At 42.4% G+C, this 17,131-nt stretch overlaps 1 protein-coding gene across 1 annotated transcript in view; it reads right to left on the reverse strand.

The window, feature by feature from the left end:
- The window catches only part of Myo3b (myosin IIIB), a 453,146-nt gene that overhangs the window by 393,153 nt on the left and 42,862 nt on the right, over positions 1 to 17,131 (reverse strand). The window contains exons 3-7 of the mRNA XM_010606961.3: positions 12,725 to 12,908; positions 11,872 to 12,006; positions 2,043 to 2,147; positions 1,693 to 1,792; positions 442 to 518 (exon numbers count right to left, since the gene is read on the reverse strand). Of these exons, the coding sequence (XP_010605263.1) occupies positions 442 to 518; positions 1,693 to 1,792; positions 2,043 to 2,147; positions 11,872 to 12,006; positions 12,725 to 12,908 (601 nt within the window). The remainder of the gene's footprint in view (positions 1 to 441; positions 519 to 1,692; positions 1,793 to 2,042; positions 2,148 to 11,871; positions 12,007 to 12,724; positions 12,909 to 17,131) is intronic.

The raw sequence follows: 17,131 nt of genomic DNA on the forward strand, positions 1-17,131 counted from the left end.
ATAAATATGTGACAAGAAATTTTATAGCTAGTTTCATTTTATATACCTCCTCAAGGAATATTTAAATAAACACTGCAATTTGGGGGGGTTTTCTTTTCCTTTGAGATGCGTCTGTCCATTTCCCAAGTTTAAGAGAAAACTGTAGATGAGAGGTAACCTTTGAGGAAATTGCAGCAGGTGTTGGATGGCCTTGCCAAGCATAACCCTTGAAGGGGCTGCGTCTCCTGGAAGGACATCTTTTTCTAATTGCATGAGGGTACTGATCCTGCTTTTTCTGAGATTGTCTTACTAGCATCTCACCAAACTAGAATTCTTACAGTTTAATGAAAACAAAGGCTTTCATCTTGAAAGTTTTAGATAACATATGACTTACCCATAAAAAGGCATAGTGTTAAGGTACTCAACAAGTACAAAGAACCAGGTACTGTATTCTCTGCTTACCTCAGGGGCCATCCAGAATGGGGTACCAACTGATGTGTTTCTCCGTAAGCGTGTACTGGTGAGTTGAGCTGAGACCCCTGCAAGAAAATGGTATTGGAATTCAGCAGTTAGTAGAAGGTGATACCAGACTAGGGTTGACAATTTTTCCCATAAAGGGCTAGATAGTAAATATTTAAGGCTCCATATGGTCTCTGTCATAGCTATTCAACTGTGCTGTTGTAAGCTAAAGCTGCCATAAAAAATACACACAGTAAGGCTGTACTCCAAAAAAACTTTAAGTATGTTGAAATCTGAATTTTACATAATGTTTACATCTCAATATATTCTTTGGGGTTTTTCAATCATTCAAAAATTTAAAAATCATTCTTAACTGGTGGCCCATACAAAAATAGGAGGTATGGGTGGGGGATTTAGCTCAGTGGCATAGCACCTATCTTTCAAGTGAAAGGTCCTGAGTTCAATCCTGGTAAAGGAAAAAAAAAAAAAAAAAAGGTAGGTCATATGAACTCCACTGTACTGGAGCATTTATCATTTTATCAAATCATAAGAATTTTTTCTAATGAATATTCCTGTTCATATCCCTTCAAATTTGGAACCAAAAGAAAAATATCAACAACCAGGATCAACCTAAAAAAATCTTCCGATTATATTTCCCAATTATTTAGGGGGACTTCTTTTTTTAATAAGGTACTTCATTTTATGGAGGAAGATACTTAATCATCTGGCCTCAAGTGAGAGTGCATTTCCTCTTACCCTTCCATTTCCTGTTAATGTTTCAAGTTCAACCAGCCCCCACATGTGGAAACAATAATCAGCTTTTAAAGGGATGTTAGCTCCCAGGCCCAGAGGACTATTTTAACTTTGGCTCACTGGGAATAAGTATGCCTAAGGCCAGTGAAAGCCATTTAAGAGAGCAAACTGCCTTCTCTTTTCATATGCAAACATGACAAAATGTAAATTATAGACATTTACCCTGAGATGTAAAACACTCACCAGAAAACCAAAAAGGTTTTCAACACTTGTATTTTCTATCTTTAATAAAATTGCTTCTAAAGCCAAAAATAGATTTACAAACAGTATGTCCCAGGGTGATCCATCTGGTAGGGTGATCCACTACCCAGCCTACATTTGCCTGGAAAAGTCCCCCAGCCTGTGGTGTAGCAGAGAGGCCCCATTTTCTGAAACTGCAATAAATTGTCCCCTTTGGCTAAATTGCACACATCAAGAAAACAAACGACACACAGCCATTACCAAAGTCAACGAGTTTAACTCCTCCTTCTGTCGTCAGAAGAATGTTATTCCCCTTCACGTCACGGTGGATGATTTGGTTGTTGTGCAAATGCTGAAGGCCCTGCATGGCACCCACCACCAGCACACAGGGGGGGGAAAAAGAAAGAAAGGGGAGATTGACGTGCTTATTTTAAAGCGATTACCCCACTATTAGAAAGTCCACATTTGGCTACACTTTCCTGCAATTAATTATGCTTGCATATTATGGGGCACTTCCCCCATCGTTAATATGCAATGAGATGCCATGCAGTGTACAAATCTCCCCCTCTGCTCTTGTCACCTCCAGCTCCTTGGACGATGGATGTTCTTACCAAGAGGGCTCCATACAAGATGTAGGAGATCACTGCTTCATCCAACTGCTGGCCACTCCTGAGGAGGCCTTTCACAAGGTCCGTGACAGAGCCCCCATTACACAGCTGCAGGAGGAGGTGCCACCCAGAGAGGGAGCAGCAGAACCCAAACCAAAAGAAAAGAAAAATAAATTAAAGAGAAAAGTTCACTGATTACTTACTAAACATAGTATATTTATAGACCGCAAAACTCCACCTTGGAATAATTAGACTTTAAATTTCCATTAGCCAGCCAAATCCAACTCTTTTTGTGTATGTACAGCCTTTATTCAAGGTGATGATTTATTAGCAAAAGTACACAACCAAAAACTGATTTTTTAATTGCCAAGTAAAATAGAAAAGTGTAAGTTATTATTTAGGTATCAAAAAGAAAAAAAACCCATCAGTAATCGTGGTGACTTATTGGATCTTTTACATTTTCAGCTACAGTGGACCCTTGACTTATGAACTCAAATTCATTCCCAAAAGCTGCTGTAGCTCAGGTTGGTTAACTGAAGGTTCAGGCTCCTCTATACAGCCTTCAAAGCCTCTCTCTGGTGTAGAGGCAGATCTCAGGGTCCTTAGAGAGGCATTGGCCCAGGATTTCTCAATTAACCCCACACAGGGAAGGATGTTGTAATGTTCTTTCCAGAACTCTTTCAGGGTTAAATCTGTATATGAGGCCATCCAGAAGCACATTCAGTTGTAATTCAAGACTTTGTAAGTTAAAACTAAAATTCCACTTGTAATCTGAGTTGTTTGTAGGTCAGGCTGGTCTTTACTCAAGGGTCCACTATATTTTTTTTTTCAAATGTGCATTTTGAGGATAAGAAAGGACAAGAAGAAGCAAGATGGATATCCTCGATACCTGACAGGGAATGGATTTCAGTGACCAAACCTTCCTGCCTCCCATACCCACATTGCAGGCCTCGGAAGTCCGGCTAGTAGCTCTTTCTAGAGTTGCCAATGGGTGTCAGGTTTATGGGATGGGACTGTACCATAGGGACATGGTGTCTTCTATTCAGGTTTAAGCTTTTGGCTCTTTCTGTCTCCCTCCTAGTTCCTCCTAATAATTTAAAACACTGTAAGTGATTATATTTTGCATACTTGTTCTTTGCTGTATATTGTACATCACTGAAGCGAGTCCATAAATCAGGTATACGATACTTTCTCTGCAGTTTGAAGGTTTTCAAGGATAATTTTTACTAATTACAGAAGACTCTGGTTTGGGTCTGCAATAAGCTATCTTAAATGCAGGGTTACTAAACTATTTGAGCAAGGCATGAAAATATTCTGAAATTGCAGGCAGTATATTATTCATGCATCTTGAGTTTTTCTGGAGAGACAACCAGAGCATTCATAAGATTCTAAGAGCCATCCTTGACCTTATACAGGAAAAAAAAAAAAAAAATACAACCACAACCTGCTTAAAGACTTAGGTTACCTGCAGGTACTTCTCCTGCAATTTGGGAAAGTGTTAACTAGTGAATAGTAGGTAGCTCTTCAGGGTCTCATTGTTTGAGTCCAGGGTCTGTTCTTATTCCAAGAAAACAGAAGCAGAGATTAACATCTTTCCTAACACAGACATCGCTTTAGAAAATCCTTTCCTACTCCTACATCTTCAAGTATTTTACCTATTTTGTTTTCCAGGAGGTTTATTCTGTGTTAATGTTTAGATCTTTGATCCATTTTGATTTTAATTTAGTATATGGTGAGAGTTATGGGTCCTTTCATTCTTCTACAAATAGATAATCAGTTTTCCCAACACCACTTGTTGAACAGTCTATCTTTCCTCCAATATATGTTTTTGGCCCCTTTGTCAAAGATCAAATAGTTGAATGTCTGGTAAGGATTCTGTATCCTCAATTCTGTTTCATTGATCCACATGTCTGTTTTTGTTCCACTACAATGCTGTCTTTATCACTATTGCTTTATAGTATAGCTTGAAGTCTGGTGTTGCTATGCCTCCTGCTTTGTTCTTATTGCCCAAAATTACTTTTGGTATTTGGGGTCTCTTCTAGTTCCATATGAATGTTAGGATTGTTTTCTCTAGATCTGTAAAGCATGCTGTTGGTATTTTGATTGGAACTGCAGTGAATCTGTGTAACACTTTTGGAAGTATGGCCACTTTGACAATATTGGTTCTTCCTATCCAGGAGCAGAGGACATCTTCACATTTTCTGATGTCTTCTGCAATCTCTTTATTCAGAGTACTGCAGTTTTCTTTGTAGAAGTCTTTCACTTTGGTTAGATTAATTCCTAAGTATTCCATTTCTTTGAAGCAACTGTGAATGGTGTTGTTTTCATAATTTCCTTCTCATCCCGTTCATTGTTGCTGTACACAAATGCTAATGATTTTTGTGTGCTGATCTTGTATCCTGCTACTTTACTGAAATTGGAATTAATTCTAAGAGTTTTTGGTGGGACTTTTTGGGTCTTCCATGTAGAGTATCATGTGATTATAGACAGCTAAGTTAGGTAGACATATTTTAGGTAGTCAGACAGGGCTAGGCCCTCGAGGAGTCAGTGCAGAGGATGAAAACACATTACAAGTGTTGCTGGAGGTACATCATTTGAAAGATCTAGTTAAGAAATGGGCTAGAGGGCCAGGGATTTAGCTCAATGGCACTGCTCCTGCCTCGCAAGCGCAAGGCCCTGAGTTCAATCCCTGGTACCAAAAGCGGCGGGGACTAGAAAAATGAACAGACACTTCACAGAGGAAGAAATACAGACGGTCAATAAATATATGAAAAATGTTCAACATCCCTGGTCATTTAATGCAAATTAAAACAGCACTAAGAGTCCACCTTACTCTGGAAAGAAGGACGAAGGTTAGGAAATCAATCACAAGTGCTGGTATGGCAGTGCTGAAAGAAGAACCTTTCTGCACTGTTGGTGGGAGTGCAAACTAGTACAACTATTATGCAAATCAGTATGAAGATTCCTCAAAGAGTTGAAATTAGAAATTCCAGACAACTCAGATACCCCCCTGCTAGTTACCTTCCTCAAAGAGCTTAAGTTATCACACTACAGTGATACCTGCACACCCATGTTTATAGCAGCACATGGTAATCGCTAAATCCCAGAAGCAGCCTGTATATCCACCAACAGATGACTGAATAAACAAAATGCGGTGTCTATATCAATGGAATACTACCCAGCTACCAAGAATGACAGATTTGAGACATTTGAAGGAAAATGAATGCACCTGGAAAACATAATGTTGAGCAAAATAAATGAGACACACAAGCTTGAATACTGTAGTATGGTATCCCTCATTTGAGTGAGGCAAAGTACAAACCGAGAGAATGATAAAAGAAGGATAGAAAGCATCAAGGGGACAGATCTCATCCAACAGGGAAAAGATCTGAGGGAACAAGAAGAAGGGGGAAAGGGGAGGGGATGAGGAAATGAGAGTAATAAAGATGGGCATTCACAGGATCCTAGTAACTCCAGTCAGTGTGAACTACACATATCATAACATGTGCTCATAGTATCAACGGGTATGAAAAAGGTGATCGAGGAACCAGAGTAGGAGGGGAAAGGAGAAAAAAATGCCCACGCTGTAATGTGTACATGTAACCACGCCACAAGATGACTGTGAGATGCATGATTTACGAACATCTAATAACAAAATAAATTTTAAAAAACTAAAACAGACAACTCTTCACCAGACAAAAAATACATTAGGAGCTACTGACTCTGTAATATTTTAATAAAGGCTGAACAGATATGTTTATTTGATGTGGCTACTATTCACTGATAGATACCTAGAAAGATGCCTTACACACCTTAACAAACAGGATACCCTGGAAATGAATTTGACAAAGTTTTTAATCATTTAAATTGCTCATAAGTGATGGTATGGTGACAAACAGTATAATATAAAATTGGGGAATTTCAAAAATTAGCCTAAAATTACTATATCTCAGGAATAATTTAGGAAGGACTCTAAGAGTGGTGAAATGCATTGAAGACTATGAATGTCCATGAGTGTGGAATTATATTGAGTGACACTAGAATCTACTGTCTGGCAACTCAACACCAATACCTCGTGTTGAGTGCCAGCATCATGCCTACTATAGTTGGGATGCTAAATGTCCCCAGAAGACCCATACAATAAAGGTTGGCCCCCCAGAGTAGCACTGTTGGAAGGTGCTGTGGACTTTTAGGAGGAGGGGCCTCGAGGCAGGTCTTTAGGTCACTAGGTGTGTCTGTGGGAGCCCGGCCTCTTCAACTTTCTCTTTCACTTCCTGACCATGAACTGACTGAGTAATTTGCCATCAGCACCCACACCAGAGGCCTAAAAGATAGGTCCCCTAATTCCAGACTGGAATCTCTGAAACTATGAACCAAAATGAACATTTTCTCTTTACGAGTTAATTATCTCAGATATTTCGTCACAATGGTGAAAAGCTGACTAGCACAGTCTTCCAAAGGGCCCCATATTCTTTCATTTCTAGTGATGTCTTCCATGACCCTGAAAGGATAAAGAACATTCAGTGTTCACCTCTCTGTTCTCACTAGTCTGCAATTGGCCAGTATATTTACTCTCACTAAGGCACATACATATGGCGCACCCCCAGCCTCAAAGAGATCACTGCCTAGAAATGGGCACATGAGCAACTAGGTGCGGACCTCGGGAGTGTGGTGGCCCAAAACAAGGAAGGAATCTCTGCTGAGTGAAGGGAAGCCTGGGAAATTCTCCCAGAGGATGTAACACATATAGTGAGTTTGAAAGACAAATGTGTTTGAAGCATGTGGCTAAGAAGGGGAAGAACATCTGTGCAAAGAAAGGGAGCACAAAAGAATAAGTGTGTGAGTGTGTGTGTCTCTGTGAATTCTAAACTCTCTGCTGGTCTCGGGACCAATGGTGACAGGATCCTCGAGCTGGACAATGGGGAAGGAATGTGATGGACAGAGACTGACAGGCGTGCCCTGCTGAGAGCTAGGGATGTTATTACTCTGCATTAAGTCTATGATATATCACTAGGTTAGGACGACACGCTTTGGACAGATTTCAGGCAGGAAGTTCCAACATTCAGATTTGCCTTTTACAAAGATGACTCAGGCAGAAGATCAGAGCATGGACAGAAGAAAAGCATCCATCAAGAGACGTCGAAGCCATTAAGGACGGCAGGGCCAAAAATCAAATCATGAGGCTGAGGAGGCAGATTTGAGAGGCTCTTATCGGACAGAATAACAGGAATTTCTGACAGATTCTGCAGAACCTGTAAGACTCTAGGAAATGCCCATACGTTCTTGCTGCTCAGAGCCCACCAGGAACAGGAATGCCACGCACGACAGTACCTGCATCAGGACCACCCTCAGCCTGGCGCACAGCTCAGCGGGACACGTGCTTTCCTGAATTACAAGTGTGCTATGGAAATTCTACCAAGAGAAAGTTTAAATTAAATGCTGATCATGATCCCGCCTAATACGAGCCTGCCATCTCCCCCTGCAATCCCACTTTCATCTCTCCTTCCTTACTCTAAGTGTAGCCATGTATGCAACAAAGGCCTCCTCAGCAATACGTTTTGCAAGCAGCCAACTTACAAACTTCTTTTCATCATTCCAAAATCTCTGAAGGAATTAAGAACAGCTATTTGTCAGCAGGATCAAAACTCAGCTGTAGATTTAAGAACAACAGAGTTCTCACTTAGCCAGGGCCTTTTGTTCACTAAATGTCAGAGTTTAAGAGCTGCCTGACTTTCCAGAATGCACAGAAACATATCATTAAACTGCTCAGAGCATCTATAAAGGAAGCTGTCCTGTGAAGTTGACAAGCCCACCAGCAAGGCTTTAAAGGGCAGCTCATGGGTTATAGAAAAAAAGATTCAAGGCTCTTGAATATTAAACACACACACACACACACACACAGGTACACACTCATAATTGTCTATCCAGAATAAATTTTGGGTGAAATGGGCTGAACAATTAAAAAAAATATAACAAGGAAATGTATTTAAATGCATCCAATAAAATAATCCCCTTAAGAGTTATAAGAAGGCAACTGTGCTTCCTGCCCCGGCCCTGAGGGTTGGCACATCAGCCCTTTCTTCCCACCCACTCTGCCAGCCTTCAAACTCAAATACAGAGGTGTGGCTCCATCCCCTCAATTCTTCTCTACGCCCTCAGCATTCAGGAAATGTGGCAGCTGGATGCATCTAGAATTTAATGAGCATTTTGCTCCAAACCAAGAAAAATAGAAAAATCACTTACATTCCACATCTATTTTCCAAAACATCATCGAATATTGACTCAGTCACAGTATGTGTATTTCTTATGCCAGTCATAATTTCAAGCAATAAAATGTTCCTCGCTCAATAAGCCTTCAGCTTTTCCTCTACATTAATAAGGAACGGCCCTGCACCAAAATCATCAGACCTTTGTTCTAGCCTAGTCCAACTGTCAGGTCGTTTCTGTCCCAACGTGTTGATTTGACTTCACCAGTCTGCAAAATGAAGAGGAATTTCTTTCCATGCCTTTTTGTTCAGTGGGGCTATCAAGGTCTTTCAAGGCTGTTAGGTTTTACAGAGAACATTAAACAGAGGTTGTCGTCGAAATTACTTCAGTGGATGCCTTAAAAAGCATTGTGTTGGGCACTGTTCATGTCCCACTTTTTCTTTATGTGTTGGAACAGATCATGTTTATTTCACTGAGTACCAAATGAGAACAACATCACTCGAAATCCTATTGTTTTGCCCTGAGTGGTGAGACGCTCGTGCCTAGAAAAGTAGGTGGGCTCCACGGCTTCCCCTCCCATCTCAGTCTTTCTCCAGGGCACATACTGAGTAGGGCCATGAGTGGACAGAATCACTTCCACATCTCAGCTTCTTAACTGTCTTTTGTTGAAGAGCAAAAGCGTATAGCACATGCATATAGGATGCAAATCTGTCTTATTTCAAAATTCTCTTCTTTACCCTGACTCCAAGCATTCCAGCGACTCTCAGTCCAGACTTTCCAGGATCTACTGTCTGAGTCAATATTCCATGCTCCAGTGCTTTCTGACCATCTTAGACCAATCAAAACCTACAGGTCTTATTCTCCTACCAGAGTACTACTAAGACCCCGATCCATTAGCCTGAAAAATTGAATTCACACGATATCAATAGGTGAAAATAGTTTGATGTATAACAGACACTGCCATAAAGTGACTTTCTAGTCTTCAGGAAAAGCAAAAGCTGAACAGAGGTCTCTCTCTGTCTTGCTCAAGTCTCTGTCTCTGTCTCTCTGTGCCTCTCTCTCCCGCTCTCAGTCTCTCTCTCTCTGATTTTGCTGTGCACTAGACACTGAACTTAGATCTCCGGGTAGGGGTTGGAGGTGCAGGACAGATTTTTAAAAGCAAATTCTTTTACCTCGTTTAAAAACAAAGTTTTTCTTTTTTTTTCTCTACAGCTTTATTTACATTACTCTAAACCATTTCTTTTAGATTGAACATTTGTTTCATGCTAACATTAATAGTTTCTGCCTGTCAAGGTTTCACACAAAAAGGAGAAAGAGAAAATGTAGTTCACATCTTAGCACATATTAGGCAATTTTTAACATTCACTAAAAACATTCATAGATTTTCTAAAATATGCAGCAATTGTTTTCTTTCCCTGTCTGAATAATATAGTAGGTGTCTATCGTGAAACAGAGCTTCTGTTTGCTTTCTACTAAAAAATTAGTAAGAAATTTCAGAAATGACATTTTAATTTCATTTTGTTTTCAGCACTGTGGTTATGTGACCTTAAGCCTATTATTCCCCTCTCTGGTCTTCTGTCCCTCCATGAAACACCAGGGACTGAAATTGGAGGCTTCTGCCAGTGTTAGGAGCCCAATAATGCCAGTGTTTGTATAAGAGTCTTGCAGTTCTTCCTGGAACAGAAAAGATCAAAGACACCCAGCAACCTAGATACAGCTTTGGCATGGGCTACACAACCAGCAAAAGTTAAATGCCAGCATATTGCATTGCTGAGATATAATGAATTCACCGACCCAGGGTGGCCTCGTCATCTGCCTATGGTCACTTTGAAAAAGCACCAGGTGGTTTGCAAAGAAGTGCCTGCCCACAGCTTGTGCCATCATTCTGGGCGCCTTCTAATCTTTCAAGGCCTTGCTGTCCTGGCCATCCTGGGGCTATGCCTGTGCTCACTCCTCATCATTCTTTCACTGGGAGGCCGCAGGCATGAGCAGCTCACCTGCTTGCCTGGTTGCACAAAGGGAAGCCCCTGGGCAGTTCCAGGAAGCTCCAGTTCTCTGGGCCTGAATGCAGATATTTTGGAAGTGCAGAGTGAACTGTATGGGGAAAGGAAGGAGAATATTCAATGAGTGACTAAGATTTCTCTCTCAGTCACTGCGCTTTCATTATTGAGTCACAGTGAGGTTAAAGAGACTGAAGATAAATATAATCAGAGACCCCAGAAACAGTACCACTCCCAAACAAAGCAGCGCGTTAAATAGCTCCATTGACAGGATAAAATCACCGCACTATTGGGGTAGAGGGTGGGGAGTTAGTGAAACCCAAAAGATAACATGAGAATGTTTATGTGACTTAACCAGTCAACTAAAGGGAAGATCATTCCTGAAAAGCCAAAGTCCCTTACATCTATATTCTGAGGAAGCCAACTGATGTGACAGAAATAGTCAAACCGGTTTTCCTGCTGATTATTTCATCTGAATATAACAATGAATTCTCCATACACAGTTGCCATGGCAGCTTAGTGCACAAGGTCCCATGCTCCTGCCTTCCCAGAGTCAGGCAGACACGGACACGAGGCACCAGGCAGTGGCAAAGGGCTGGCTCTCCTTTGGTGCCTCTCTCTTAAAGCTTCTGAGTATGTGCACACGATCCTGAGTCATCCATGTGACCGCAGGTGGGGTGGCCTTAGCTAGCTAAGAGGGGCCAAGTCCAGAACGTAGTGGGCCCTGTGAGAATGAGGCAAGAGGCTTGTCCTGTTCTTGTTATTTCAATTCCATGGAGAGTTGTGACTTTGGAGATCAGCCCTTTTGCACCCACATGTTTACACTCATTCTGATTAATATACGAAGGGAAAATGGAGGACCTCAGTGGATACCATGGTGTCCCCTCAGATTCCGCCCTACAATTATGCTTCTGAGGAAGTCTACTGCTTCTTGGACCCAGTCCCATCTGCATCGCTCACTAGGAACTACCCTTCACTGCAGGGAACTGCTTGCCTAAGGTCACACCCAGGAGCAGCGCACAGCCAATGACTGGCCATTGTGGCAATGCAATTCAAGACACCTCTGAGAAGGTCTCCCAGCTCTCCATTTTCCTAGGATTACCAGGGGGCTCGGCTGCAACTACAACGCTGTTTGATCTCCTCCTTGTCCCACCTACTTTCCCTGCTTTCTTCCAAACAAAATCCCCCACACAGCTTTCACACACAACTCTGCTTTCAGGAAACCCAGTCTAAGATGAGGATTAACAAACACAAGTGGGCCAATCCAAAAATGGTAGGCCAACTCCAGCTGGGCTTAACAAGTTTTGAAAATGAGTTGCAATCAATTGGAACATATGTTCTGATAAATGGGGAATGATATAACCTCTTCCAATGGTATTCCTGTATTCACTCTGTGGCAGAATAAAAGATAGTTAAATTTTTGAGGCAAGAAACAAGAATAGAAATATTTTCAGCACAGAGCCTACCTATCTGTAAGAACTACAGAGAATTCCACACTGGTAAAGTGTCTCTGATACAAAGGAGAGACATACTGCTTGAACGTGTATCTTAGAACTCTTAGGCAATAAAGCATTTGCTTTCCCCACACTGTCAGAATCAGTGGTTACCCAAAGGGAGCCTCTTACCTCCAAGACCAGCCACAGCTGTCCACCCACACAGTGATCTGCTCTGTAAAACATCCCATAAAACTTCACAACATTGGGGTGATTTGGAAGAAATCGCAAAATATTGTATTCTGCCTCAATTTCTTCATCCATATCCTAAACAAGGTAAGAAAAAAAAATCCATGATGAGTTAAGACTAATGAGAAAGGAAAGATACAGATGGTACATCACGCTCAAGTAATCAATTAATAAAGTATATTAACTGTGTGTTTTAATGTTACCATTCCTGTATCTTCAAAATATCTAACAATGGACAATTCCAATTTAAATCTTCTATGTTAGTGTATTGATAAAGTTTCTTTATGTTATCATCTTTTTCTTTAACTGCACTAATTTAGGTACTGTATCTCTTTCACTGAGAAATGTCTGAATTTTCAAAGCAGTTATGGAGAAGTAGCTTGAAGGGACCCAAAACAGGGCAGATCACACACAACTTCACTGTGCACAGCAGTGTATGGGATCATAACCTCAGCTCTAAAATAAAATGTCAGCTTACGATGATCGAGTAGTACAATTCTCAGTCACTGTAACTTTTAGAGACCAGGGAGTAGAATACATCACTCTTTCCAAAAGAGTAATTTCTGAAGAGCCCAGAGGACCAAAACCACACAAGAGTAAAAATCAAAAAACAAAAGTCAAGGAAAGTATTAAACTCCAAGCAAATGCCCTCCCTTCAGAATGGCTGACAAATTGTGACCATTTTCAGATTTCTTGACACCTTTCATAACAATTATCACTCAGATCAGGAAAAGAAATGGAGAGCTCAATGTGTATGAAAACACCACATTGTAGTCCCAGTTTACTAGTGACTTACACTGATGGGGTCCAGAATTTTCACTGCAGCCAGACTCCCGTCTCTCTTGTTGGTTACCTTGTAGACCTTGCCATAGGTGCCTTTACCAATGGTCTCTATAATTTCCCACGTGTCCATAGGATCAGGAAGTGATTCAAGTCCAAGCATCATGGGGTTGTAGTGAAATAATCCATAAAAATGTTTTCTGGTGGGAAAAGATTTTTTTTTATGCCAAGAGATAACAGGATTAGAGGTACTGAGCTTTGAAAATAAAAATATGTTTTATTTCTTAACCAGTAGCTTTGTGTTTCTTTTTACTTTCCTCCTGTATTTCAGGTAGCCTGAAAAAAAAAACTTAGAAACACCTTAAGAAATGGTAACTGAAGATAAAGCAGAGAGGTGACACAACTCTGGAACACCCTACAAGCACAGTTCTGTAAGTGGAGATTATATTCACACTGCAGGAGGGAGTAAAGGCTCAAAGAAGAGGTGCTAGTCGTGACTAGGTAGCTGCCTTGTTAGGCAGCGAGTGGTGGGAAAGTAGCTAAAAACTATAGGTCTAAAATATTTGTCTCCAGGTTATGGTAAATTTGATGAGGCTTCCCTGATGAACTCTGGAAACTCATGTGCACCATATGTGTGGAAAGTCAAAAGACTTGGTGCATGTACTACACACAACACCCATTGTTAATAGCTCTTGGGTCCTGGGGAGATCAGCCACGTCCAGACATCATCCTACAGCAAGAGCTTGATGTGGGAATCACACCCGAAGAAAGCCCCAGATTCACTGCCTTGGTTAACAGTGAGCAGGACACAGCTCAGGAGTAGTTACCAACAGCAAACTCAGCAGGCAGAGGCTGACCCTGTGCAAAAGGCCCTTCGGGTTCATGTGCTCTCAGACTACTCTCAGAGAAGCTCCTGCTTCTCAGCACCCAGGAGGGATGACCAGGCTCCACCAGGAGAGCTGTGGGACCCAATTCCCCGCCCGCCTGTAGCTTACTGTTCACCAGGAGAAGTGCCTCCACCCAGCTTGCACATACTTTTCCCAAAGCAAAGCCCAGGCCTGGAGAAGGCACTGATTTTGGTTTTAGTGTTGGTTTCTTACCCTAATGAGAACATTTAAACAATATTGAAAACCATTATAAATACAAAACAAAGCCCAGAAAGGCACCCTGCCCTCCAAGGGGCCTGCAGCCACAACCTGAGGGCCGAGGTGAGCCCTGTCTGATGGAGGCACTGTCCCCTGAGGGACTGATGGGGCAGCTCAGGCCTTGGATTTGCTGCTTTCAAGACTCTCTGAAGCAGCAGCCTCTCCTCCCATCTAGTGTTTCACAAAATCAATCTTTTTCACCACATGCTCCCAATTTTTATCACTTCTGTACATCATCTGTGCTGTTAGCTACTAAATACTTTTTATATTACTTGCTTTTTCACTTTTAAGGGCACTTTATAGCACTATCCTAAATACAAAACCAATATCATTTGCCACATATCCAAGTTAACAGCAAAAAGATGACTAGGCTATAAACAACAGAGAATTATTCAAGTCCAGCCAGAAACAGCTGCTGATCTTTCATGAAAAAAGAACTCACGAGGAATGGGGAGGAGTTTAAGCGTGGCACAAGGGCCTCCTCTGAAGAGCTGAAGGGGATTAGTTAACAAGGGATCCCCAGACCTGTGGACACCTGAGAACATTGCCGTAGGCTGGGCTTCTGCAAGAGCAAAAGGCAGGACCAGCTAGGGGTGGCCACACGGCTGACCTCAAGACAAGAGTCCATCAGCCGAGATGTCCTTACCTTACACTGACCCAAGCAGCCTTGCTCCTCATCAGCAGGGACACCAGCATCTGGATTCAGTGCGGGGACATACCAGGGCTCAAGCCACACCGCTGGCACAATCTTGGCCATGCCCTGACCAGCCATGAGACTTGGGCTAGCGACTCACCGCTCTGCCTCAGTTTCTTCAGGGTGGCAGTAGCAGCTAGAGGCAATGCTGTCTATTCACAGGGCTGCTGCTCAGATGGGCATAGAGAGCTCAGAGAGCTCTGACATGGAACAGAAAGGCACCACGCTCTGCCTGGGAACCAGCGTGGCTTCACAAATATTTCCCTGCTCTGTTTTCACTTTCACCTGCAAACTGGATGAGAACTAAATGAGTTTTTCTCCAGTTATTAGCTTCAGATAGATGAATGGAATTCAATAAGCATGAATGACCTAGAATCATTAAATATGGCGGTAGGAAAGGGCCATGGAGGCTATTGAGTCAAGTGGTTTTCTGAGATTGTGGCTATGAAACATTTCATCTCGCCTTGGATGCTGGTATAAATGCTGCACAAGTGGCACAGCTCTGGCAGAGGTGGGCTGGGGACCAAATATCTTCCCTGTACCCTCCAGGAGAGCGGGACAGGGTGACCAGCCATCCTGGGTTGCTGGGTCTGCCTCTGTTTTGCTACTTCAAGTCTCACAACCTGGGAAACCCTTCAGCACAAACCAGGACAACTTGGCACCCTAGCTTCTAGGCCCTTCTGAAGACAGCCACCAACTGAGAGAATTGTTATAAAACTATTGTTCATGCACACTTCCTCCACCGCAAACCCTGGGCTGGCTGACCTGTTCCCCTGCCCCAATTAATATTATCAAGTCCTAACCCCGATGCCTCAGAATGTGACTATATTTGGAGATAGAGCCTTGAAGTAGTTAAGGGGAATGTGACTGTATCAGTGTGGGGGACTACTCCCATCTGACTAGTGAGTTCATAAGAAACTTGGACTCAGAAGAACATGTGAAGACACGGGGAAACAACAGCTCTCCACACGCCAAGGAGAGGACTCAGGAGAAACCAACCCCATTGGCATCTTGATCTTGAACTTCTAGATCCCAAAACTATGGCACTTGGTCAAATAAATCTCTGCTGTTTATGTTACTCATTTGTGGTTCTTGGTTATGGCAGACCTAGAAAAGTAATAAACCTGCTTTTCTCTTCTTGTTGTTGCTATTGTTGCTGTGTGGTGGTGGTGGTGGTACTGGGAATTGAACCCAGAGCCATTACACTGAGCTACATCCCTAGTCCTTTTTCTATGTTTTCATTTGGAGACAGGCTCTCCCTGAGTCCCCCAGGATGGACTCAACCTTTCAATCCTTCTGCCTCAGCCTCCCAGAATGCTAGGATTACAGTCATGCTCCACCATAACTAGCTACCCTCCCTTTCACAGATGAGAAAATTGAAGCTCAGACTGCTAACATGACGGTCTAGGGGCAGCAGAGATGTGGAAACACTAGCTTCTCTAGGTTCAGTCCTGGGATCTTTGCTCCAAAGATGAAAATGGAGCCAGCTGGTCAACAATGATTTGTTCTTTCTGACTCACGGTACCAAATATGAAAAAGTCCTGCAAGGGGAATATTCCAATCCCAGGGAGGCTAAGTTTCCCACAGTCCTAATGGACAGCAAACTCTGCCCCTCTGAAACAAGCACAACTCACCCAGAGGGATCTGTTTTCAATGGGTACCAGTGATGGGAAAACAGAAGGCCGACAATGCAGCTACACCACCTGTCCAGCAGGCAGCATCTGGGTATCCGCAGACAAGGTTAAATAAAGGTGCAACGACACAGGCACACTACTGACAGCTTTGCCTATTTTCTCACTTTAAAATCAATAGCTGGCTCTATATTCTTCTGGGTGAGTGAGTCAGCCCAAATAGCAGCTGTTCATACAGTCCTACAATGGTGATCATATCTGGTCCAGGGCAGCAGCCTGAGCAGCCTTTCTGACAGCAAAACACTGCTCCTAGCCAGAATGTTAACTTGGAGGGTAGGTCTGTGTTTGGGGCATGGCAGAGCTGTCTTCTCTCAAGGGTAACATGGAAATAGCCCTGATAGACCAAAGGATGGACCAGGAACTCCTTGCTGTGAGAGGGACAATATCTGCGACCTCAAAACTCTGCAAAACTCTTGGAGTCTCTGAGGATACACCAGGCCACCTCCAGTCCTGAAAATAGGGATGTCATGCATCTCTTTGGACATGACATGAAAGACTACCTTAGAAGGCTGGAAAATTCAGGTTATAAGCTATATTTACTGAAAGACAAATAGAAAGGCTGGGTTTGTCTATGCAAAGGTCAGCGATGGCCCTTGTCTACGAAGGGTTGGAATTGGGAAGACAGAGTTTGCAAACCAATTAGAAGTCCTTCTGGTACAGATGTGTCTCTCCTCACTGTTATTCCTAAATGAAGACTTGACTAACATGCTTTGTTTTTGTGTGTAGTAGTGCTCTGTAAGTCAACACCACAAATGATTTCCATCAAGTTCACAACTCTTTAGAGCAAGATTTGCATGTCCCCATATTCTTATCATCTAAACCCTCTGAGTACCAGGAATAGTAAAGCTATTACCAAGGCAAAGAGGACCGCACCTAAGAAAGTCACTCCTTTT

This window comes from Fukomys damarensis, unplaced genomic scaffold (assembly GCF_012274545.1).
Source record: "Fukomys damarensis isolate Sample0158 unplaced genomic scaffold, DMR_v1.0_HiC HiC_scaffold_26, whole genome shotgun sequence".
Taxonomy (NCBI): domain Eukaryota; kingdom Metazoa; phylum Chordata; class Mammalia; order Rodentia; family Bathyergidae; genus Fukomys; species Fukomys damarensis.